Genomic DNA, 26,377 nt, shown 5'->3' with positions numbered 1-26,377 from the left:
AGATAACCTGTCTCTTCTGTTCCCATGAATCATGCCAAGTTTCCCAAATATCTGCAGAAATTTCAGTGAAGGACTTACAGTTTTCCTGGTAGTAGATTTCTGTAAATTAATGGTGATCATTAATTTTACATTTATGGGCTGTGAATAATATTGTGACACTGGAACTGTGTCTTGTCATCTGGCAGAGTCGGTGGATGCATGTGTTCTGGATTTCAATGCTTTGCTGGCTTCCCTGATGCCAATAAATCTGTTGGATAGTTTTAACAGCAGGCAGTGTGATATGTATGCCAAGATTTGAATTTTATAAGCCTTACATGTGGGAAAGTAATTAAAAAGAAAATCCCAGATCAAGAAAAGTGGCTGTCTCTCAGCATGCCAAATTTTACTATATAGCCAGCCAGCCCAGAAGAATATTATTTATTTTAGCTCCAGCTTTTAAGATACAAAATATCTTAAACTACTTTAAAAAACAAATTAAGATAGCTAATCATTAAAATGTCAGTTGAAACTATTCTCTTATTGGTGGCTGACCCTCTGGTTCCAATAATTGCCACTAGTTTCAGTGAGATGAAGGCCCATTTAGACCAAGAAAATTCCCAGGATCCTTTACTGTAGGCTATAGAGGGGGCACCGACATAAATTTAATTTTTCCAGGGTGTCATTTGCTGGCAAAGATTTTTATGAATTATAGGAAACCAGAGTTGAAGGGCTATTTGGTTCAAATGCTTGGCCTAGTGTAATATTTAAGAACTTGCCCAAGTTTCTTTGTTAATTTCTTCTCTGTTAAATTCTCTTTCACATTTTATCAGAAGCTAGTCTTGAATAAATTTCTCAGCTATAAGGTATGTCAACAGTTATTATCTCTGCTGTTCTGTTTGAGGTAGTTTCCTTCCTTGTTTGCATGTGAAATTTCGTGGGTCAACTGTGGTTCAAATTCTATTATAATTACAGTAATGATCATAAAAATATCCCCTGTAAAAAAAGATTTTCAAATATAAGGCAATTCCTATTTACTGGAGACCCATATACTACAATGTAAGATCCTAACATTACCAAACAAACAAACAAATAAAACCCAAAAGCCCAACTGGATTAATCTTATAAACACTGCAGAAAATGGGCATAGTTTATAACCCAGCCATAGGAACAGAGCAGTAAAACCTGGTGATGACATACATCATCGGATTCCCTGATTAGTTCAGTATCTTCTACTTGTACTACTGCATCAGCACCGCAGGGGATTGGAGCACCTGTCGTAACCCGCATGACTTGTCCTGGCATTACTGTCTGAGTTGGCTGAAAATACAAACATTTAAGAAAGAATTGATTTACTCTGCTGTGGCAAAGGAAAAGTCTGCAGGAGATTTCATATTTTTAGAAACAAGCCATAAAAGGAAAATCTTATACTCTTATTCATTTTGGTCCAATGTAATAAAAACTACCCACAAACAGTTGTATTTACACCAAAGAGGCTTTAACTTGATTTAAGGTAATGACCACTAGACAGATGTCTTTCTTGGTGCCCTGTTTTCCTTTTGAAGAACTGTCACAATTGTCACTATTGTGTCTCACTCAAATAATGTGAATTTTCTTAATACTTGTATGTAAAGTGATTTGAGTGTCTTTAAGAAAAAAAAATGCCATGCAATGTGATTTTATGAAAGACAATTATGAAAAACTAGCACATTGGTCATTTACTTAAGTTTTGATGTTAAAGAAATGTAGTACTTTACTAACTAAACTTTTTTATTTAATAAAGGCAAGTCAGAAAAATCAATTTAATTATTTCACTTGAAAATCTTTCCAAAACATATTAGTTCACCTTTCAATAATGAAAGTCTAGAAAATGCAGTGAAGTAATTAAAAAATGATTCCAGTGTCTGTAATGATTTCTGCTAAACATTATATCCAAGATTTTCATTATCTGAGCTCTCATACAGATGGTACAGGAGACTGACCCCAGGCCCTGCCCTGCAAACTTCTCTCAGCATAGAGAAAAGCATATTTCTGTAAGATCCATTTGATAGGTTTGATTTGGCCTCATAGGCCAATGATTTAGGTAAGAGTTGGGAAAAGGAATGCTTCAAATTTCTCCTAAAAGAGAATTCTGAGAGAATATTAATTTCCCAATTAAAAAAAGCGATCTTTCCAAAGATATCTTCTTAAGTATTTAAAAATCTTAGGTCACAACAATGTGAATATATTAACATTACTAAACTGTACATTAAAAATGGTTATGATGGTACATTTATTTTATATATTCTCTACCACATCAAAAAAATTTAGGGAATGGTTAAGGAAAAATACCCCTCTATTAGAAGTATAAAGCAAAACAGGAAATTTATTTATTACAGCAGCCTTAAAAATCTTTTTTCAATAATATTACTGCAAACAATATTACCAATAGCTAAAATTATCAAACCCTTCAATTTATACTAGGTACAGTGTTAAGTGTATTGTTACATTCTAGAATACAAGCCCTTACAAAGACCAGGATTTGTTTTTTAGTTTGCCTCTCCCGATAACATCTTCATTTTCTTTTTTTTTTTTTTAAAGATTTTATTTATTTATTTGACAGACAGATCACAAGTAGGCAGAGAGGCAGGCAGAGAGAGAAGGGAGGAAGCAGGCTCCCTGCTGAGCAGAGAGCCCGATGCAGGGCTCGATCCCAGGACGCTGGGATCATGACCTGAGCCAAAGGCAGCGGCTTTAACCCACTGAGCCACCCAGGCGCCCCACATCTTCATTTTCTATTCTGTGCTGTGACCCAGAAGGCTGATCTCTATGGACTATTTCATCTAGGTTCCCGTTACTCTGGCTTCTGATTACGTTCAGCTAATGGGGATGGTCAACAAGAGATTAGAAGTAAGAGAAAGGGAAAGGTAGTGTTTTACTCCACTTGCTCTTTCTCTGCTGGGCTGCAGTGTGGTGATGGCTATGTCATCTTTATTACTGAGGGCCACAGCTCCTATTGGGTGGTGCCGTCTCATAGCTATGAATCTCCCCAGGTCCAGGTACCACTCTTTCCCTTTGTCCCATTAGACCTAGAGATAGCTGGTAGTGGAGAGTCATTGTTAGCACCTGGGTGCTTAACATCCCTTAGCTGGTTTCCCTTAACCCTATTTCTTGGGTATAGTCCCCTTAATCACCCTTTTTCCAGAAATATTTATCACTTTATCATACCAAAGCCTAGAATGTGTCTAGCACAAAGTTGGTGATGAATAAATATTTCTATAATGAATGCATGAACATGTATGATCTCAGTAGCTCACAACTACATGAAATATTCCATCCTTCTTGGCTTAAAACTCCAGTGTTCTCCCTGCTTTTCTCCCATAGTTATTGGCAAAAGAGATTCTTGGCATCCGCTCTCACATTGAGCTATGGATCTTATATTTCCTTATATTCTGCTATTTGAATAAAAGACATTCAGGGTTTTGGAATGGTTACATTTTTATGTAATTTTTCTACCAAGATGCTGCATAGGATTTCATATGAGAAGTTTAGGGCCCAATGCATTAAAATAAAAAAAAATTCAACTTAGATATTACTCATTGTCTGGGACATCCCTTAATCTACTGTACATGGTCATTTTGCAGTGCAGTGATTTTTGATGAAAAGCATTCGTTTTGATATGTGTATATATTTTTAGTAGAGGTACTAATGCTAAAACTATCTTCAGAGCCTATGCAACAAAGATATTTGATACAGGCCTAAACAGGTCCTTCTTTTGCTGAAAGTGCCTTTTTTGCTAAGGCAGAAAGTGAATCCTAAAGTGAGTTTCAGGACAGCTGCTTCTTAAGCTGAAGTGTGTTAGTTTGGAGCCCTGCCTCAATTTAGTCAGGTTCAATGGATACTTTGTAAATTTACTCTAAGTTTTATTGTGGTTGTACCTGCAATTTTCTCTACTTCTTAGTTTAAAATAACTCTTATGAAGTGTTTTTGTGTAATTATTAAATAAAAAATGTGGCTCCTCTCTAAGATTAGTAAATCTAAGTGATAGGTGAAGACTTCCTACCAGCTCACTTATATGAGATCCAATGTAAAAGATATTATTGGATATATAAAGATATTTATAAACCTCAATTGAATGGAATCAGATTAAAAACTCTAGGAATATGTGAAGTAATTCCTTTAGATTATTAAGAGTAACAATTCTTTAAGAGTAACTCATTTTTAAAAATTTTTATTGATATACCTTATATGTTTTATATAAACTAAAATGGTTAAAATCTTGATTTTTCCTTAACGGAGGTGTTGAGGTTTTTTTTTTTTTTGGATTTGCCCAGTGACAGCACTTTTTAATCATATAATATTTTCTTTGACAGTGTCCAGTACTAATCAATAGGACCAAACTATAAATGATTTAAAGTCAAGTATTCGGTACACTAAGAAAGTATTTTATATATCACTGTCACAGTGTACGCAATGGCACCTCATTCTCCAGCATATGTACTTCCAATAAGTGAGCAATCTGGCTAATGTAAGATCTCTGTGATTGCTACAAAGTCTGTATGATACCTTGGCTATAAAGGACATCACAGATAAATTGAGGAGAAACCCCATTTTCTTATATAGTTTTCATCTTTTTCCCCCATAGACCTTACAAGAAATTAGCAACTTTTAAGTTTCATGACCTTTTTTGTGTTCCTAGTTCTCTAGTACAGTCAGAAATCTTAACTAGTAAATACGGTTTAAGAAGACAACAAGGCACTTATTAACCTGTTACCTATATCTATCTATCTATCTATTTATACTAGGCTTTGACTATCATGAACTATTTGCAGTTTCCTAAACATTCTATGCGATTTTTTAAAAACACCTGTGTCTTGATTTATACTGTTCTCTTGGCCTAGAATGTCGTTTTCTCATTTCTGTTTTTGTAAAATCCTCTTAGGTCCAGCTCCAATGGTATTTTCTTAATCCTCCTAGGATGAAATGCTCAACCTCCTTATTGTCTTCCACAGTACATGACTGATAGCATTAGTTTAATATTTAATATATTATACTTAGTTGTTATATTCTATCACCTCCACTAGATGTAAACTCCTTAAGAATAGAAATCATATCTTAATCTACTTTATACCCCTAGAACCCAACACAGTGCTTGGTACACACAGTAGGTATGTTTGATAAATGTTAGATAGACTCAACTGACTATCAGAGACCTGAATAATTGGTACTTTGTAGCTTTGTAATACAAATGGATGCTTCAGACATCCAACACTGAGTGAAATATATATTGAGAAGTTGAGTAAATTATGATGTCATAATACAAGACATTTATAAAAAAGGGACCCATGCCTAGCTGTTCTTTTTGTCATGAGGATTTAAACCAGCCTGTGTACAACATCTAATCACTATAGTGCCAGGTTTGGCTTCAGAGCTCTATACACTGCTCTCTTCGATGCTTGGATGTAGTGATGAGGTAGCTGGGGTCACCACCATGGGCACCATTCTTCTCCTATATACTTACTTAACTTTTCCATATTTTCAGCACATATGGGAGTACATACTAAGCCAAGGAAGAAAAGGCATGGGACATAGATTTTGCTCAAACCTCCACATTCATTTATGCATTCATTCATTCATTCATCCATTCATTCATATCCTCCTTTATTTTTATGTAATACTTATGAATGCTCCATAGTAGCAGAGGATAAAAAGTATCTTGGTCTTCTTCTGGTTCTATTTGATAAGGTAGGAGCTCTTTTAACCAACCTTCAAAATTCATTGGATTAACATATGTTCTCTATTTCCTCTTAAACATAATGATGCATACAGCACTGTTTTATATACATATATATGTTTTATATATATATATATATATGTACTTAAGTTTGAGACTGTTAGACTCTTTTTAAAGATTTTTTTTTTTTTTTTTTTTGACAGAGACAGCAAGAGAGGAACAAAAGCAGGGGGAGTGGGAGACGAAGAAGCGGGCTTCCTGCTGAGCAGGGAGCCTGGCGCGGGGCTCTATCCCAGGACCCTGGGATCATGACCTGAGCTGAAGGCAGACGCTTAACAACTGAGCCACCCAGGTGCCCCAGTGAGGCTGTTAGACTCTTGTATAATTGTAAAGTAAGGCTTTACAGTTCAATTGACTTTCTTCCCAAACTTGTTCGTGCCAGTTTGTAGTAGTAGTTGTCACTAAATTATGTAATTTAAATATTACATAAATTAATGATATATGAGATATATGATATATAATATATAAAAGAGGTTTTTTTTTTCTATAAAAATTCAGTTAAACATTTGGAAAAACTCAAAAAAATTTTTTGCCAAAGAAACAGTCAAATTAGGTGTGGGTGAAGTAGTTGTAAAAAATTATAAAAATATAATAGAAATCTAGAAGGATTCTATACTTAGATACTTTGCAAATGTCCTTAAATTTTTTTCCACTTTAAAGACCAAAACTGGAAATCACATATGTGCTTTTGGGTGTGATTTATGTAAGAAAGACCAGACAGAAATTGAAATAGTAGATACTTATTAAAATAAAAACATTAGCTTTCCATCAACTTATTGACAAATGTTAATTTAAATTAAACTTATCTTAATTTTAAAAATATAATTTTCCACTTGTTTCCAATTAAATGGCCAATTACTAGTCTCAAAAGCATCAAATAAGAGACCTTCTACTGTACTTCCATTAGTGCTTCATTTCTTAATAGAAATATATGTATATACCTGTACACTGGCTAGCTCCCTAGTGAGAAAAGCTAATCTAAGTGATTAGCTAGAGAGGTTAAGTAATTTGTTTCTAATTTTCCCTGTTTGTAACACAGGTTGGAGAAAAGTCTGAGAAGATGACCTAGAAACTATAGGTCTACTTAGAACATTAATATTTATGTAAGAAAGAATCATCTAATCATAGGACTGGAAAATGCTTGCAGGGTATCTGTGAGACACACCAAAAATACCATGCCATATATTAATAGATGCAGATTTCTCTCAGTTAAAAAATAATTCTTTCAGCTTTCTCACGGGAACCATCCTTTAATCTCTTTGATAACTTGTTTAATCCATCTCTAAAATTTCCATTACAGTGATGGTAGAAACTTAGAATTTGATACTGAAAGTCCATGAAATTGAAATCTTAAGGGTCTTTCAAGCCTGTGAATCTTACCTGCTCACCAGCTTGGGATTCCCCAATGATGAAACGATCTCCTGGGCCATCAGCAGCTGTGAGGCGAACAGAACCAAGAACAAACATCAAAATGGACGTATGGCACAGAATAAGGATCTAGTGTTGGAATTCTAAAATTTGACTCAAATGATCAGATGAAGTTTCAGGAAAATGGAATACTTTTCTGAGCTCCTCAACCAGACAATGGTGCTGTAATTGCTGGTTTGATCTTTGTATCCACCATTCAGAAGTACCAGTAGAAGCGATTTAATCATGCTCTTTCTTGGTGTTACTGGAGATGGTCTTCCTGTTGCTCCACAATTTGATACTTGTACTTTTAATTTTTAAGGATTTATTTATTTAAATAAGAGAGAAAGAGAGAGAGAGAGAGGGAGAGCGAGCATGTGCAAATGTAGGGAGAAGCAGAGGGTGAGAATTTTCAAGCAGACTCCCTGCTGAATGGGGAGGTTGATCCCATGACCCATGAGATCATGATACATGAGATCACGATCTAAGCTGAAATCAAGGGTCAGAAGCTCAAATGACTGAGGCACCCAGGAGCCCCATATACTAGTACTTTTTAAATAGAACTATTTCTGCTAGCCCATCCTTCTAAATAAATACTATCTTTTCTATGGGCATATATGTGTGATGTATGTGTACATATATACAGAAAAGTTAACAACTTTCTATAAATTATATTTGCAACCATACTTTAAATAGTAAAAAGTATTTCTTTTAAAAAGGACATATGAAATTAATTTTTAATTTTTATTTATCTTAAAATTTATTTTGTTGAGAGAGTGAGAGAGTGAGTGAGCATGTGCATATGCATGGTTATCAGCAGAGGGAGGAGGTAGGTGGGGAAGAGTGGAGGAAGCAGGACAAGCAGACTCTGTGCTGAGCTCCAAGACCAAGGCTGGGTTCAATCCTTGGATCCTGAGATCATGACCTGAGCCAAAATCAAGAGTTGGATGCTCAACTGACTGAGCCACCCAAAATTCATTTTTTAAAAATGTGACCACAACGTGGTTTTTTTAAAGGCTTATATATAATATTGTTTATAATGAGCCACTTTTTTTGCACAGATGGCTTTGGTTAACCTGATGTAGAAAGGAAAAAAAATTAACACTAAGTCTCTTCTATGTACTAGATGTTGTATCTTGTGCTTTATAGACATTATTTTAGTTAATAAACTCTTAGCTTTCTTGTGTTTTTTGGAATCCTATTATATTTTCAGTGCTCACTTGAAAAACAAGAATAGTTTTCTTCCAATGTTATTCTTATTAGGCTGTTTTTGTGTTTTTAAAACGTAAAATTATTTTTTTTAAAAGAGCAATTTAAAATAGACATAAAACAGACAGAATCATTGCTTCCACAATTATCAACATTTTATTTATCTTATTTCATCTATCTTTCTATTTATTTTTATAGTATCTTAAAGTGAATTTTGATGTTCTTATTGTAGAAAATTAAAAAGTCAATTATCTTTCAGAATTCAAACACTAACTATATCTTGTGAATAAAGTAATTTTAAATTATTTTCTCTACTAGAGATATTACCAGCTTGCCACCTCTCATAAGCAACCTAGACATTTCTCTTTTACTTCTTGGATGAGAGGAAATTAGTAGGGTTTTAAAGTAAAACAGAGCTGAATCTGAATCCTGGTTCTGCCTATTAGTAGCCTCAGAACCTTCAGCAAGATTTTTTTTTTCATTTTTTAAAAATTTACATTCAATTTAGTTAACATACACTTACTATTCATTTCAGGGGTAGAATTTAGTGATTCATCAGTTGTATATAACACCCAGTGCTCATTACCTCAAGTACCCTTCTTAATGCCCATTACCTAATTCCCTCATCCACAATCCACCTCTCCTCCAGCATTCCCTGGTTTGTTTCCTATAGTTTAGAGTCTCTTATGGTTTGCCTCCTTCTCTGTTTTCATCATATTTTATTTTCCTTTCCTTCTCCTATGTTCATCCATTTTTTCTTAAAATCCATATATGAGTGAAATCATATGGTATTTGTCTTTTTCTGACTGATTTATTTCGCTGAGCATTATACTCTCTAGCTCCATCCATGTTCTTGAAAATGGCAAGATTTCATTGGTTTTGATAGCTGAGTAATATTCTACACCTTCTTTGTCCATTCATGGATGATGGACATCTGGGCTCTTTCTATATTCTGGCTATTATGGACATTGCTGCTATAAGCATTAGGTTCATGTGCCCCTTTGAATCACTGTGTTTCTATCCTTTGGATAAATACCTAGTAGTGCAATTCGTGGGTCATAGGGTAGCTCTATTTTTAACCTTTGAAGAACCTCCATACTGTTTTCCAGAGTGTGTGTACCAGCTTGCATTCCCATCAACAGTGTAAGAGGGTTCCTCCTTTCTCCACATCTTCGCCACCATCTGTTGTTTCCTGACTTGTTAATTTTAGTGATTCTGACTGGTGTAAAGTGGTATCTCCTTGTGATTTTGATTTGTATTTCCCTGATGCCAAGTGATGTTGGGCATTTTTTTAATGTGTCTGTTGGTCATTTGGATGTTTTCATTGGAGAAATGTCTGTTCATGTCTTCTGCCCATTTCTTGGTTGGATTTTTTGTTTTTTTGGGTGTTGAGTTTGGTAAGTTCTTTATAGATCTTGGATACTAGCCCTTTATCTGATATGTCATTTGCAACTATCTTCTCCCATTCTGTAGGTTGCTTTTTAGTTTTGTTGAGTGTTTCCTTTTCTTGCAAAAGCTTTTTATCCTGATGAGGTCCCAATAATTCATTTTTGCTTTTGTTTCCCTTGCCTCAGCAAATTATTAAGACTTTCTCTAAACTTCAGTTTTCTTGTCGATAAAAGTTGGGATAATACTTTAAAAATAGTATCTTTCAAAGCTTTTTATTCCTCTCATTCATTCACTAAATTTCTATACAGTGTTCTATGTCCTAGGTGTCATTCTAGGTGCTGGGACAGAGTGGAGTAAAACCAGCAGACGTGGTTTCTATTCTAATGTAATGCCAACTTGCTGCGATGTTTTTCAAGCTCTGGAGCAAATATGGAGGTGGGTTTTAAAGTAAACTTGTAAACAGTTTTTAAAATGAGAATGAATAGAAATATATTTTATCACACATGGCAAGGATGAATATTGTTTCATGAAACTTATTTTTGTTTATATATGTGTGCATATGCACAATTTATATATTGTATATGTTATGTATATTATATGTGTGTATAGTGTATTTAATGTGTGTCTTGTGGGTGAGGTTAAAGCCACTGATGTAGTGGAAGAGACAGATATTAATCAAATAATCACATTAATGAATATATACATGCAAATAAAGAAAACCATTCTATAGGAAGGAAATATAGTTTTATGAGAGCATACAGTGAAAATGCCTGAAGTATACTGGAAGGTAAGGGAAAGCCATCTTTTTTTTTTTTTTTAAAGATTTTATTTATTTGACAGAGAGAGGTCACAAGTAGGCAGAGAGGCAGGAAGAGAGAGAGGAGGAAGCAGGCTCCCTGCCTAGCAGAGAGCCTGATGCGGGACTCGATCCCAGGACCCTGAGATCATGACCTGAGCTGAAGGCAGAGGCTTAACCCACTGAGCCACCCAAGCACCCCTGGGAAAGCCATCTTGACCAAAGGATTTCTGGTTTGAATATGAAGGATGAATAAAAGTTAAGTAGGCAGAAGTGGTGTGTGAGAGAGAAAGAAGAGAGAGGGAGGGAGGAAGAAAGAGAAATATGAAATGGAAATGCTCCATCTAAAGGTCTTCACCTTTGTGCAAAGGCCTCTGGTTCATATCCTCCTTATATCTTATGTCCCAGCCACTCTCAATTTCTAGAACTGTAGAGAGTACCAAGATGACTCATATTTCAGTTCCATAATATATGCTACTTCCATTGTTTGGAGTGTCCTTTTCTTATCTGTGCCTTCTGATTAAGGACTTCTTAGCTTTTAAGACTCAGCTCAAGTGTCACCTTTTCTCTGAAGTCTTATCTGACTCCTTTCTCAAGAGTTAGCTACTTGCTCTTTTGCTTCCCTGGTGTATTTCCTAAATAACTCTAATCATGGCTTTCTAATTATTTGCAATTATTTGCTTATTTGTCCCAGGAGAATCTATAGCACTTGCTGCACAACAGGTATTCAATAAAATTTCAGTATGTGAAGTATTAGAAATGTTCAATAAATGAATGAGTATGGTGTCTACGAATCTATTTAGAAGGATGCATGCATAAATGAGTAATTTAATATTTTTCAACACAGAATACTGTATTTTGAATACCTTCCATTTCCTGCTGGTCTATGTATATAGTTTTCAAATGTGAGTCAGCATTGACCTTCTTTAGAATATTTAGAAAGACTGCTCTGGTTAATTTTATATAACTTGGATTATGTTGCTTTCTGTCTGCATAGTGCCTAGCTCATCATTGATTTTCAGTAAATATTTGTTAAAAGAATAATGAAATGAATTTAGCATTTCCATAATACTTAGGTGGGAAGTTTGTAAACTGATTTGTACATATTAATATTGTGTTTTCTAAGTTTTCTTGAATAATTTAAAAAAGGTGAATGCTTTTATTTCTTCAGCTAGATTATGAGCTCCTCAGAGATAGGGATCACTTCCTTTATTTCTTTTTTGAAACCCTCTGTTCTTCAACTTTCTTCCTGTCTCCTGTTCCCCCACACATGCAAATATACCTAGACTCAAAATGTCTTATATCAATATTGCACACAAATGCTCCAAATAAATGTCACTGAATAATGAGTGGCTGTAGATCATTTGGGGGCAAGCCTGCTATAATGTCAAGAAGGCCAATATCTGGGGCACCTGGGTGGCTCAGTGGGTTACAGCCTCTGCCTTTGGCTCAGGTCATGATCCCAGGGTCCTGGGATCAAGCCCCGCATTGGGCTCTCTGCTCAGTGGGGAGCCTGCTTCCCTTCCTCTCTCTCTGCCTACTTGTGATCTCTCTCTGTCAAATAAATAAATAAAATCTTAAAAAAAAAAAGAAGGCCAATATCTGAAAAAGCCCTTAAATGATTCTAAGAAGCAGGGAAGGTGCACTGACTGGAGAGAGAATATGTGCTCACTTACACTATGTTCTTTACCTTGCCCTGAAAATTTCTATCTGGGAAACATGTTTCTATACTGCTAGCTAAAGAAGGCTCAGTCAAACCACATTATAGAAGGCTCCTGGTAGCAAGAGAGAAGTTGTTTTTATCATTTCCTTTATAACAGTATTTCTCAACCCTTAATGTGCATATAAATCACCTGGAGATCTTGTTAAAATACAGATTCTGATCCAGTAGGTCTGGGAGAGAGCTTGAGGTTCTACATTTCTAACAAGCTGATGTTGATGGTGCTGGTTAATGAACTACCCTTTCTAAGGAGCAGAACACTCTAAGATTGAACTGAAAATAGACAAATTCAGACTTAAAGAAAAATGAGTAAAAAAATTAGTGAACTACAACAGAAATCCTGATTTTACATTATCACCAAGGCTCATATTTTTAAAAAGACAGAAAAATAATGATGTATCTAACTAGCTGATATTTATTTTTAAATATCTATTAAAGAGACAAGTAAAAGAAAAGTTGCCATTTTCAAGATGAATTCTACAAACTTGGGTGGGAAGAGCAGAAGTGGAGGTATGCTGCACATGAATCTAAAGCTTGGAAAGAAATAAATTAAGTAAGCCACAGTATGTCATTAGAAAACACGGACGGATTCCAGGGATTACTGAAGAGGCTTAGAACCCCCACCCCCCACATTTACAAATTTCTCTTAATGAGTTTTCTTTTCTTCTTTGTAATTGTAGAATTTAAATTGAAGGGAGTGATAAAACCAATATAAACCAAATTGTATAATGCAGCAAGTGTATTCTATAGCTGATTCATAATGCTTAATGCTAGACCCTGAAGTTGCTCCCACTTCTACCTTCTTCTTCTTTTTTTAATCTCCAGGAAACACTTTAGTCTTCTTCACCTGTTTATTTAAAGATTATATCATTTTTGAATGGATACCATTAGATAACTATTTATTGTGGCAATGTATAGAAATTATCTTCCCTGAGCCCTTTGCCATAGAGCTATCCTTCATTTTCATTTTCCAGCCATATGGGAACTCCCTTTGAGCCTCTTGAAACACCTTGTAGTTATTATGATTTTCAATAATAAAGAGTTTCAACATTTCTATGGTAGGACTGAATAAACTGAGGCTATAGAGAAAGCATAACTTTCAGAGGTCCTAGGAAATATCTGTGACAGAAGAATCAGGCAAAGGAATTAAGAATTGATTACGGAACCAAAGTAAGACTAGATAATAGGCCAACAGGGTAATAGTATTTGTGTGTATACTGAAATTAAGATTATAGAAAGTGTTGGGTGGGGCAAGAGCAGGTGATAAGATTAGCACAGCAAGATTAATAGTTGCTGCAATTATACTAAGGAATTAAAACAGGTGAGTTTGGAATTTTAAATCTGTGGCTTTTTCTTATGGAAAGCAGGAAGTTAAGAGTAGGACAGGTGAGTGAGAAAGCATTTTATATTCTTTACCATCATCTTCCAGGAAAAAATTGCCCATTTATTGGTAATATTGGGGAAAGAGATACTATTTCCTTAAACACAGTACTTTAAGCTTTTTGGAATTGACCAAAATTAATTAATTCATGTACTCTCTGCTCACTTGAGTAATATTCCCACATCATAAGGTCCTCTTCTTTATCCACAGTGAACTATAGTGGAAGGCAATAGGTTATCAAATGGAAAACCAGCTGTGGCCTGGGATTTGTGTGGAAGAAACAGAAACCCTAGGACATGGGTTTTGTGAAAGAACAAAAGCTCTAAATCAGAGGTGATACTGAATTTTAGTACGCAGTTTAACCCACTGGAAGGAAGTACAACAAAATGTTAATAGTGGTTAGGCAGTGATATAATGGGTAAATTTTAAATGTTCTTTTTAATTTTCTGTATTTTTCATAAGTACGTATTTCAATCGGAATGTAAAAAAGAAAAAAATTAAAATTTACTTTAACCCAGTGGCAAGGATTTGTCTTCTATTCTTCCAGAATTGTTACACGTGGTTCTCAAAATAATTAGTGGCTTGTTCAGACTTTTCCCTCTTTCTAAATCATCTCTGTAAAACAATTTTTGAAGGCATAAGCCTTTCGAATTGAAAAGTTTCAAGAAAGCTGAATTTGGGATGTGAGGTACTTTTGCCCTTATTAACATCTATGAAGAAATTGTGAGATAATAGGCATCCACATTTGTAGGGGAAGGTGGAAATGCATCAAGATGGTTAGCTTAATCAGTGCAAAGGGATATAACTCTTCAAAAATATTAATAAAAATATTGTATTGATCTTAATTAAGGGGTAACATGCTACTTTCATTTTCTATCTTTCAAATTCATTTCATCCTTGGGAGAGGTCAATTGTTAAGACTTGAGCCTGTCACCTTCCCCAGCTGCCAGCACCCAAAATAAATGTCTCCTTATCTCTTAAAAAAAAAAAAAAATCACTCCATTCTGAATGCAGTTTTAGGTTTATTAGGTTACAGGTCTTCCTATTATATTGTCATCACTTGATTTCTGCCTTCTTTAAACTCTATTTTTTCTTTCTTTCTTTCTTTTTTAAAAGCCATTCCTATTTCTTATTTGCTCAGTCATTTTTTACTGTCTTGATTTTTCTTCAACCCACATACCTTAAAGCAAGTGATCCTCCAACTGGTTTGGGGTTTTATGCCACATGTTTCTGAAGGATACTGGCTAATGCTTAGTGATCCAGAGCAAGTTAGGAACCTCTTTACACCTACAGGGTTAGCAATGCTCACAGATGCCACTGGTTATTACTGGAAGGCCTACGGCAAAGGCAGAGGAGAAGAAAAAAGGGAGAATAAAGGGAGTGGGGAGAAAGGAATGGGAGTAAAGGAAGACAGGGGTGGAGAGAAGAAGGTACACGAAGTAGTGGTGGAGAGCCACAACAATAGCCTCAAGGATATTCTTTACCAAACACTACCTGAGGTGTTCTAACACAGAAAAGACTGGGACCATGCCTCTTTGTTCTAATAGCTTTTGCTGCCTTAATTATGATGTTGGTATGTATATACAGACACAGCAAATATTCCCACTTTTGAGATTTAACCATATCCACAATGGTTATCTGTTATGTATTATGTCTCTGTTATATATTCTGTATCTTGGAGGTAGCAACACTTCACAGGAAAGAAATACTGTGAACAAGTTACATAATAATCTCCTGAACGTTTTATATTGTGACATGTTAGATGTTTTTAATTGGTGTGTGTGTATGTGTGTGTGTGTGAAATAGCTGAAAACACCACTGTTTTAAAACAAAAGAATAAATAAGATACCAGATGATAATTTTATATAAAATTTCTTTGGTAGATTCCATGGTAGCAGAAAGGCTCTTTCAAGGCTCATGTAGGCTAGTCACTCTTTTTTGGCAACTAGAAAAGCTAAGACAATAGTTTCTTTTTATTGAGATGCTGCTATCTCATGCAAAAATCACAGGACAACATTCTGTTTGAGAATAATTCTGCCTCAAATAATTTATTTTCTCACTTTCTCCTTCTTTATATTACCAAGAATGTAAAAAATAGACTTTCTTTTCCCTTTGGTAGTTCACTTGCTAAAGTTGTCTATTCTGCTCTGGAATTAAGAATCTTTTTCATTTTATAGTAATCCTATATGGCTACCAATTATAAGTTCAAAACAGAACTCACATTTTAGTTGAAGAACAAGAAATAAGAGGCACCAATGAGGCTATCAGGAGACTGAAATAATTTTCTTTCTGGACAATATTCATTAAAATAAGCACCATAGGTAGAATAAATTTGGAAGAAAAAAATCATAAGACCCACCAGGAATTTGTTACTGATGTTTTCAGAAATACTCTAATTTACTGAAATAAAGCTGAATGAGGTGCATCCAAGATAGTATCCCTGAGAAAGAATACACTAGTAGGAATTAATCTCTCCAACATTTTATTTACATAGAACAGGAGAGTAACAATTCAGATAAATATTAACCTCTTTTTCAGAGATGGTCTAAGGAAATGTGTTTATAATAATGATAGTGATAGTAATAGTTACCATTATCAAACATTTTATAAAACAATTATTGAGTGCTTGCTTTTGGTGCCAGATACTTTACTAAGGCTTTCTAGGGTCTCAGTCAATCCTCACAACAAATTGTTGGGGTAAGTATTGTTATAATTATCATCATTTTACAAATGAGACAACTGAAGCTCAAAAAGCTTAAGTAATGTATACTTAATGCTCATAGTTATAAAGATCAAACTGGTACTGGGACCCAGATCACTCTTACTTTGTTTTCAAAGCCCATAACCATAACCATAACCATAACTGTTTGCTTATAGCCTCCAACACAAAAAGATACTGCTAAGAAATAGTGATGAAATATGGAGGAGACTAATGAATATATTTAATTATAAAAATGAAATTATTTTAATGGCTATGTAGAATAAAAACAACAAATAAGTAAGAGACTCCCTAAAGAACCATTAAAAAGGAACTGGCCTTAACAGCTCTGATAAGCTGTGAAATGTTTTTAGATAATTCTTCAATGATATCAGCCCCAAGTTAATAATCAATAATAGTTTCTAAATAATTCCATTGCATTTTCATTTTGGGTTCTTAAATTAAACTTTAAGCAGGTAATTGCTATTTAGTATCTGCTTTTAACCTTTATGCAATCTCAGGGAACTCCACAAAGGTACAAGCTGCTGGTACCATTTGAGGTTTCAGAGCTTTGAAATTCAGCTCTTCCAGGGAATTAGAGGTTTCCCTTGTGCTTGCTTTTTATGTAGCCCTTATTGATGTTGAGTTTAAAACAGAAGAAAAGCCCACCCTAAATGATCCCTGTGTTGGGAATCTGCTCTTCTTTCTTGGACTACATAGATGTTTTCAACTAGAAAACATGGAAAACTTCCAGACCAAGACTGTCTGCTACCTGGTATGTGTAGAGGTCAAAAGAATAAATTATCATACCGTGTTTCTATCAATTTCTACATATTTATTTGTCAACAAACATTTTTCAAGTAACAACAGTACTTTCACTGAAAAGTTTTAGTCCAGATTGTTATGTGTGAATAAAATTATCTTGAAAACCAAGCAGGAAAAAAATGTATAACTCATTGGGTGCCTAGACAGAGCCAAAAATCTGAAGGAAAAAAAACCACACACACACACAGTGTGAGTGTGATGATCCTCAAAAAAATCCCAAGATATTTACCTCGAACAGCATAGCCATCTTTTACTGATGCTGGAAAGGGGGGTAGGTTGTCTTTTGCATATACATCTTGAGCAAGGACTCGCCCCATTCCATCTGAAAAAAGAGAAAATAAGAAAAACATCGATTCTGAGAGCAATGGGTTAAACAGGCAGTCATAAACAAGGTGGGTAAATGCCTGTCTGACAAGGCTAATATATGCGCTCAGTCAGACCTCCTGATTTCTATCCCAAGGAGCTGGAGACAGAAGGAAGAAATGTATCCTTAAGTCTGAAATGAAAGATTAGATTCAGTCAATTAACAGTTATGCTCACAGAGATTATTTGAATATGAGCAGCTACACAGTCATCAAAGATACGTTTAATTTGTTGTGTCCTTAATTCTTTAACAACCCAAATATGACTTTCTTTTAAAAGCTAATTCTTGAACATCTTCATATTTGTTGATTCAGTAATTTCATTTCTAGAAAGCTATCCTAAGAAAACAGATAAAACTTTACGCACATGTTTTAGTTGTTTACATTAATGGGAAAAGTAAAGAAATAAAAAGATCAATAATACAGAAATTTAAGTAGATAATGATCTATCTTTATGATAAGATATTCTGCAGGTTAAATTAATGCTTATGAAGAATATTCATTGACCAGGAAAATTCTTATGACACATATTTAAAAAACATACAGAACTGCACATGTAGTGTATAATTGTTACTACGTTAAGATAGATGTGTACACGTGAATAGAAAAAGATAAGGGCATTCATGAAAATATAAAGCATTTGTTATTTTAGTGTGTTAGAATTATGTATGCTTTTTATGTACGCTTTTTATTCTCTTCGGTATACTTTTCTGAAAATTTCCAAGTTTTTATAATGATAAAATATCATTTTATATTAAAAAAGGTTTTTTTTCTTAAGAAAAGTAAAGGAATTTTAGCATTTGATTTTGGCTTTATTAGCCTAAAAAAAATAGTGATTACAAATAAGCAGAGGGTCAGTAATCTGTCTTGTGAAATGACTATTCAAACTACTCTGGATAATAACTGTTTTCAGCTAGAGCTTAGGAGTTTGAACTAGTGCCAACAAGAGTAAGAGTTTCAAGAGTCATGACCAATCCCTTAAATCTTTTAGCCAGAATCTGTCTTTACTATATTATTATTATTATTTCAAAGAGGCAAAATAATAATAAATAGGAGATGGAGAAGGAAGAAGAGGGGAAGGAAAAAAAAATCGAGTTTGTCTCCAAAGACATTAAGTAATACAGGACTTGATTTACAGGAGATGTTCATATAATTAGAAAACTCCATTGTTTCCAGAGCTAGATGAGTGTCTTTTTTTGTTTGTTTGTTTTTGTTTTTGGCTTTGTCCTTCTTGCCTCTTAAGGCCTCTGATTTCCAGATCCAGGACCTAGAAGTAAGTGTAGAGAGATTTTTAATTTTGTACTCTGATCCACAGTGACAGTGATACTCTTTCCTTTTAGGGAGGTGATAGCTGAATTGGAAGGGAGAACTTCTTAGCAGATTCTAGCTTCAGATATTCCTAGAAGGTTATAGCTATTCTGGAGCTGTCCTGGAGCTATGGACTGATATTTAGTAAGACCAAGGAAGTAGTGAAACCAGAGTCTAGTTTGGATTCACTTATATAATATTAACTGCCAATGAACCTGAAGCTCTAAGGTAGTCCCTGATGGTGAGCCCCATGGCATTTGCCCAGGATCACAGTAAACCTCCCTAGGTGGCTCCTTGCCTGGAACCAATCTGGCTAGGGGTGGTTCATGAAAATGTAAACTCTACCCTAGCTCGGATCCTAAGAGAATGGCTTTGCTGGGATTCTGAATAGCTCATTAATAGTAATAGTTAATAATCAAAGGTAGCACAAGGAAATTAAGAAGTATAAATTTCCAGGTACAAAATAACTGGTTTTCCTGGGTCTTCAGCATAATCATGGGAGCCAATTTCTCACAATAAATCTCATCATTTTTATATAATCATATACATATATATATTTACATTATGTATGTGTGTGTGTGTGTGTGTGTGTGTATTCTGTTTCTTTGGAGAACCCTAACTAATACAAATGGAATAGAATAGAGGGTTCAGAAATAAACTTTTGTGTATAATATGGTCAAATGATCTTCAGTGCAAATAGGACAGTCTTTTCAACAAATGGTGTTGCTATTGGGAAAACTGGATATTCACATGCAAAAGAATGAAGTGGGACCCTTACCTTATACTTTTTGAGTTAATAAAAATTAACTCAAAATGGATTAAAGAACTAAATATAAAATCTAAAAGTATAACATTCTTAGAAGAAATGATACAGGAAAACTTTATGACATTGGATTTGGCAATGATTTTTTTTGTAACAGTGATTAATAGATAAAATATTTTCTTTATTTTTTTGAGTAATTTCTGATTTTATGATGAAATACTTCTCCCAATGATGTAAGTGGGCCTCAGTTGTTTTTTAAAGTTTTTATTTCAATTCCAGTTAGTTAACATACAGTGTAATACTAGTTTCAGGTGTACAATATACTGATTCAATACTTCCATACATCAACAACGCTTATTGCAACAAGTGTACTTCTTAATCTCCCTTCACCTACTTCACCCATCCCCCCAACCACCTCCTTCTGGTAGCCATCTAGTTTGTTCTCTATAGTTAAGAGTCTGTTTTTTGGTTTTGGTAATGATTTCCTGAGTATGACACCAAAGGCACAGGCAACTAAAGCAAACATAGACAAATAGGACCACATCATACTCAAAAACCTTTATGCATCACTACTGGGTATTTACCCTCAAAATATAAAATCACTAATTGAAAGGGATATGTAATGATACATGGCATTATTTACAATAGCCAAATTATGCAAGCAGCCTGTGTCTACTGACAGATGAACGGATAAAGAAAATATGTATGTGTGTGTGTATAAATATATATATGTATATATGTATATATATGTATGTATATATATGTATATATGTATATATAGATATATATACACAATGGAATATCATTCAGCCTTGGAAAGAATGAAATCTTTCCATTTTCAACAACATGGATAGAGCCAGAGAGTATAGTGCTAAGCAAAATAAGTCAGTCAGAAAAAGATAAATATCATATGATTTCACTCACATGTGGAATTTAAGAAACAAAACAAACAAAGAGGGAGATACATACCAAGAAACAGACTCTTAACTATAGAGGACAAACTGAAGGTTACTAGAGGGGAGGTGGGTGGAGGGATGGGGGAAATAGGTGATGGGGATTAAAGAGTACACTTATGATGAGCACTGAGTGAATCACTATGTTGTACCCTTGAAAAAATACAACACTCTAAGTTGTATGTTAACTATACTGGAATTAAATAAAAGACCGAAAAAAGATTATATAGAAAAAAAAAAGCTGTGCATTAGACAACACAATCAACAGAGTGAAAAGGCAATCTATGGAATGGGAGAATATAGTTGCAAATCATATATCTGATAAACAGTTAATGTCCTGAATATACAAAGAGCTTCTATAGCTCAATAACAAAAAGATCAAATAATTCAATTACAATTGGGCAAAAAATCTGAACAGATGTTTCTCCAAAAATGATATACAAATAGTCAACAACATATGAGAAGATACTCAACATCATTAATCATTAGGGAAATGCAAATCAAAACCACGAGATATCACTTCATAACTATTAGGATGGTTACTAATAGGTTACTATAAAAAAAACCCAGAAAATCACAAGTGTTGAGGAGAATGTGGAGAAATTGGAACCCTGTACACTCTTGGTAGGACTGTAAGATAGTGCAACCACCATGGAAAATCATAAGAAGTTCCCTCAAAAAATTAAAAATAGAAATACCATATGTTCCATCAATTCTGCTTCTGAGTTTGTATCCAAAAGAATTGAAAGCAGATCTCAAAGAGATATTTTCACACCCATGTCCATAGTAACACTATTCATAATAGTCAAGCCAATAGTCAAGTCTGTTCATCAACAGATCAATGGATAAACAAAATGTGGTGTATGTATTTATATGCTGTCACATGATACAACATGCATGGACCTTGAAGACATTATGCTAAGGAAAATGAACCAGCCACAAAAAGACAAATGCTGCATAATTCCACTTATATGAGTTATCTAAAGTAGTCAAATTCTTAGCAACAGGAAGCAGAATGGTGGTCACCAGAGGCTGGGATGAGGGGGAAAAGGGGAGTTGTTTAATAGGTGTAGAGTTTCACGTATCCATTATGAAAAAGTTATGGAGATATGTTTCACGGCAGTGTGAATGTATTTAATGTCACAGAATTACACAATTAATAATAGTTAAGGCAGTAAATTTTATGTTAATGTGGTTTTTACTGCAATAAAAAAAGGAATGAGGTACTGATACATGCTACAACATGAATGGATCTTGAAAATATTATGCTAAGTAGAAGAACCCAGTCACAAAAGACCACATATATGATCCCATTATATGCACTGTTCAGAATAGGTAAATCTATAGTAGAAAGTACATTGGTAGCTACTTAGGGCTGGATGGGGGTTGGAGGAGATAGGAGAGGATGACAGCTAGTGAAGATAAGGTTTCTTTTGAGTGATGACAATGTTCTAAAATTGACTGTGGTGATGGTTGTACATACTGTGAATATACTGAAAACCCTTAAATATACACTTTAAATGGGTGAATTATATAGCATATGAGTTATATCTCAATAAAGAACAAAGACAACAGATTAAAAATGAGAATATCTATCTCATTTCGACATATAACTATATTTAGAAGAACCAAGAAAAGTCATTATTTGTAGCACATATATATCATCTGTTTTTTATTGGCCTTCAAATATCATGGAAAGAAATATAAAACATTTCACCCAGAAAGAAAGAACTACTTCACATTTAATTATGTTTATTAATATAAATTTAATAATATATGTAATTAGCTAGTTAGGTGGTGTACCATGAACTATGGTCCTGCTTTCAGAATCTGAGGAGGTCATGTCCATTCTGTTCTATCCTTTCCCACACATAGTATTCTCTAAGTTCTATATAATAAAGGATGTATTAAATTTGATGAAGATAATAATAAATGCATATTTCTAGATTCTGTGGGGATCAAAAATCTTAAATGTAGGGATGAGTATCATTGGGGACCCTTGTCCATATATACAATTATGTGATCTCAAGAGGTAATAAGAGGAAAGAAATGGAAAAGACTGGTTGATAATTTATACTGTTTTGTGTAGTATGCTCACTTATGCTGCAAGAAGACAGTGGCAGAGTGCTTTGTTAAAAGATGATGCAGATTTGGGTTGTTCCTGCACTAAAACAAAACAAAACAAAAAGCTGTAAAACGAAGTATAGCATATTTACAGAAAACTTCATGATTATGTAAAGACACTAAATATTTAACATGGTGGATGCCCTCACGCCTATCCTAATACAATTTATTCTCCACATCTTCATTGTATATTTGAAAGACTAGACAACATTATAGTTCTCATTTATGCATTACAGTCTTCACTTATGAAAGTTTCAGATGTATAAATTGAAAAAGAGTGAATGATTGAGAGGTGAGTATTTCTTTGATGAAAACAAGTACATTAATTACTCTCTAGTTACTCCAGAAATCGTAGTTATGGGACAGCACAATAAAACTCCCTATGCTTTCAAAATATATAGCTTGTTCAAAGTGGCATTATGTGGTGTATTTGTATTTTTCCATCTAGGGATGCTCGTTACCTGTCAGTGTGATGAGTAAGGGCAAGCATTACATAATGGTTCCTATGTCATAAAATAAAAATAAGCTTTATGCAAAGTTATAGAATTTGGAATAAAGTCTTATGAATACCAGAAACGACTGTCATGATTTAGCAATATAAAAAGATGTGATGCAATTGGTAATAAACTAATTCTTAAGTTGCATTGTGGTTTCATGATGTCTATTTTATTACTGACTATCTATAACCTGCATCTGTTACATATATTCATTTCTATATATAATATAGCAAGCCTTAAAAATAATAACTGTGTAACTGTAGAAAGCATTTAACTTAACTAAAATGAAAAATTCTTTAGGGGAAGTAGTTTTAAAAAATATATAAAATGTTTTTAAGGTCATAGAAAACATTTCAATTGAGCTTAAGTGCTCACTTCTTTTAGTACTTACTGACTGAAACCTTGCCTCAGGTCAAATAAATAGGGTGTCATTGATAAGCAGGTAACATTTAAGTCCAAGGGGCCAGGATTTGTACAAAAAACATATAGACAAAATGTTCTTTCTATAGTTTGAATAATTTAAAGTTTTCTTTATTGGTAATTTCTTAATCACTGTCCTATAAATTGTCAAAAGCTCCACAGGAAAAAAAAATTTTTTTTAAATCTGATTTCCGTAATTCTGAACTACATATCCTAGTATCCGAAAAATAATTCCTAACTTTTTCAACATTGGTTCTACATTAGGATATTACAATGGTTATTACAAGAAAGGGAAGAGGTAATATGCAAAAGTATTTTATAAAAAGAAAAAAAAACATGATAAAATCAAGCTCTTCCTTAATACCCATCATCCATTTACTCCATCCCCCTACCCCCATCTTCTGTAGCCCTCAATTTGTTACATACAACTAATGAATCACTGAACACTATATCAAAAACTAATGATGTACTATATGTTGGCTAATTGAACTTAAAAAAATAGAAATAAAAAAATAAAATAAAGCTCCTACATATTTCCTGCAAGAAGAAATAACCAAAGTACCAATTACGACACTGACTTGAAAAATTACTAGTGGCTTATCTCCATATGGCTAAAATCAAAGTAATGAAATTAGCAAGGCATTGTAGTTTCAAGGCTGCAATAGTATCACTGACTCACTCAATGTTGTTTCCAAATGGTAACCAAAATGTTAATAGATGATTTTTTTTCTTTTAGCAAGTTAACCAAGAATATCAGGATTCTGTAGAAAAGGAATTTCTAGAAACAGAAATATAAGATTTTTAACCATTTAAATAAGTTACGTTTTCAGAAAAACTGAATTAAAGTTTTAAAAATTATTGCAAATCTATTCTATTCTTATACATTTTCAGATATATTACAAAAAGCATGTTGATCTGACTTTCTTCCTATTCTTTTGTCTCACAATTAAAATAAAGAGTATTTGGTTTTCCCTGGTGCATAGCCCATACTGTTTGGGGTAAGCTAACATCCTGGCAGGAGAAAAATCTTTACTTGACAAAACAGTCAAAAAGGTAGCTACTGGGGCGCCTGGGTGGCTTCAGCTCGGGTCATGATCCCAGAGTTCTGGGATCAAGCCCCACATTGGACTCCCTGCTAGGCAGGAAGCCTGCTTCTCCCTCTCCTACTCTCCCTGCTTGTGTTCTCTCTCTGTCAAATAAACAAATAAAATCTTAAAAAAAAAAAAAAAGGTAACTATGGCACACTGGATACTCTAATGCAGAAGTTAATCAATTCAAACTTAAAAAAAAAAAAAAAGAAGCTATTATCATGTTTTATTCCTGACAATTCTCTTGCTGGTAATGGCAAATCTTTTACTGCCACTTAAGTTTTGTTTTCATTTGTACTAATTTTCTTCCCCATACTTTGGAAAATCTTGTATACTTACATGAATTTTCATAATTCTACTAATATAACATTAATTAAGAATAGACAGAAATGAGTTATCACTTCTAAAAACCTGACAGCTTTCTTTAATATTTTGATCACTATAGGAATCAAGTATTTTGAGGCTTCCTTTTAAAAATTTTTCTCTTTTTGTTCCATTTTAACTGAAACATTTTCCCATTACCTATATTCTGAATCCTGACTGAATGGTATCAATATAGACTATGGCACTTCAAAATAGATACTGAAAAAAAAAGACTGCTAAATAAATTATGCAAATAAAGCATGTATATTTAAAATGTGAAAAGATAATGAGGTATCCAAAAAGAATGGAAAACTAAGAATCATATTTAAAGACTGTATCTTGTTTTATCCTCAGATATATTCAATAAAAGCTGTGTAAACTAATTTTAAAATTATATTAAAATTCTTTCTAAGGTTTTTTGGTTAAATATGAGTTATTTTGGGGGTGCCTGGGTGGCTCAGTTGGTTGAGCGTCAAGCCCCACATCAGGCTCTCTACTCAGCAGCAAGTGTCTTCCCCCTCTTCCTCTGTGATCTGTCTCACTCTCACTCTCTCGAATAAATAAAATCTTTCAAAAATAGACAAATAAATATGAGTTATTTTCTATCAAAATTGCTTAAAGTGAGATATAATATGCTTTATTTAAGAAAAGAGGATATATATATGGAAATATACGATGGTATGCATAGAAGAAAGTATGAAATAGGAAGATTAGTCTACTTGCTTGCAACAGAGGAATAATTAGGCCAATGTTATAAGTCTGATTCTTATGTGAGTTAATTTTACTCAATTATGTAATTATAAAAAAAACTCCCCCACACAAAGAGGCTTTGTAAGTATTGTGATAATAGCACACATGTTGAATATCCACAATATTGGGCAAGAGGGAAGCACCTAGAGCACATATACAGAGAATAGACTGGTAATATAATCATAATCTTTGGATATGAAAAATGGCATAATTCTCTAGACATTGTGATTACACACACACATGCACACATGTACATGCACATAAAAACACATCACAAATATATAGATAGGGATGTTTATATTTGAGGAATGCAGGGAGAAATATGAAAGGAATGATGTAATCAGAAGCATAAGATGTACACATTGTAGAAGTGTAATGAATTTTATGGACTAAATAGAGGAGACTATCTGAAGGGAATTATGAATGAATTCAAATGGCCACACTGATAGAAAAACCTACAGCAAATGCCAGCATAGACCAATCCCCAGGAGATATCCTAGGTGAAGACCTTACTGGACTGGAGGTAGAAACTGGTAGTAATCTGGATAATGAAAAAACATGCTTTCACTTGAAAT

General features: G+C 34.0%; 1 protein-coding gene across 4 annotated transcripts in view; it reads right to left on the bottom strand.

Moving 5' to 3' along the window:
* The window catches only part of GPHN (gephyrin), a 661,506-nt gene that overhangs the window by 71,812 nt on the left and 563,317 nt on the right, over positions 1-26,377 (bottom strand). For all 4 annotated transcript variants that reach the window (XM_080807346.1, XM_080807348.1, XM_080807345.1 and 1 more), the window contains 3 exons: positions 17,404-17,496; positions 7,130-7,185; positions 1,177-1,296 (listed from right to left, as the gene is read on the bottom strand). In XM_080807346.1, coding sequence (XP_080663472.1) covers positions 1,177-1,296; positions 7,130-7,185; positions 17,404-17,496 — 269 coding nt within the window. The remainder of the gene's footprint in view (positions 1-1,176; positions 1,297-7,129; positions 7,186-17,403; positions 17,497-26,377) is intronic.

The sequence above is a fragment of the Martes martes genome, assembly GCF_963455335.1.
Source record: "Martes martes genome assembly, chromosome: 7".
In the NCBI taxonomy this organism is placed as follows: domain Eukaryota; kingdom Metazoa; phylum Chordata; class Mammalia; order Carnivora; family Mustelidae; genus Martes; species Martes martes.
Note: the sequence above shows the minus strand (reverse complement) of the source record. Positions and strands in the feature narration are given on the sequence as shown.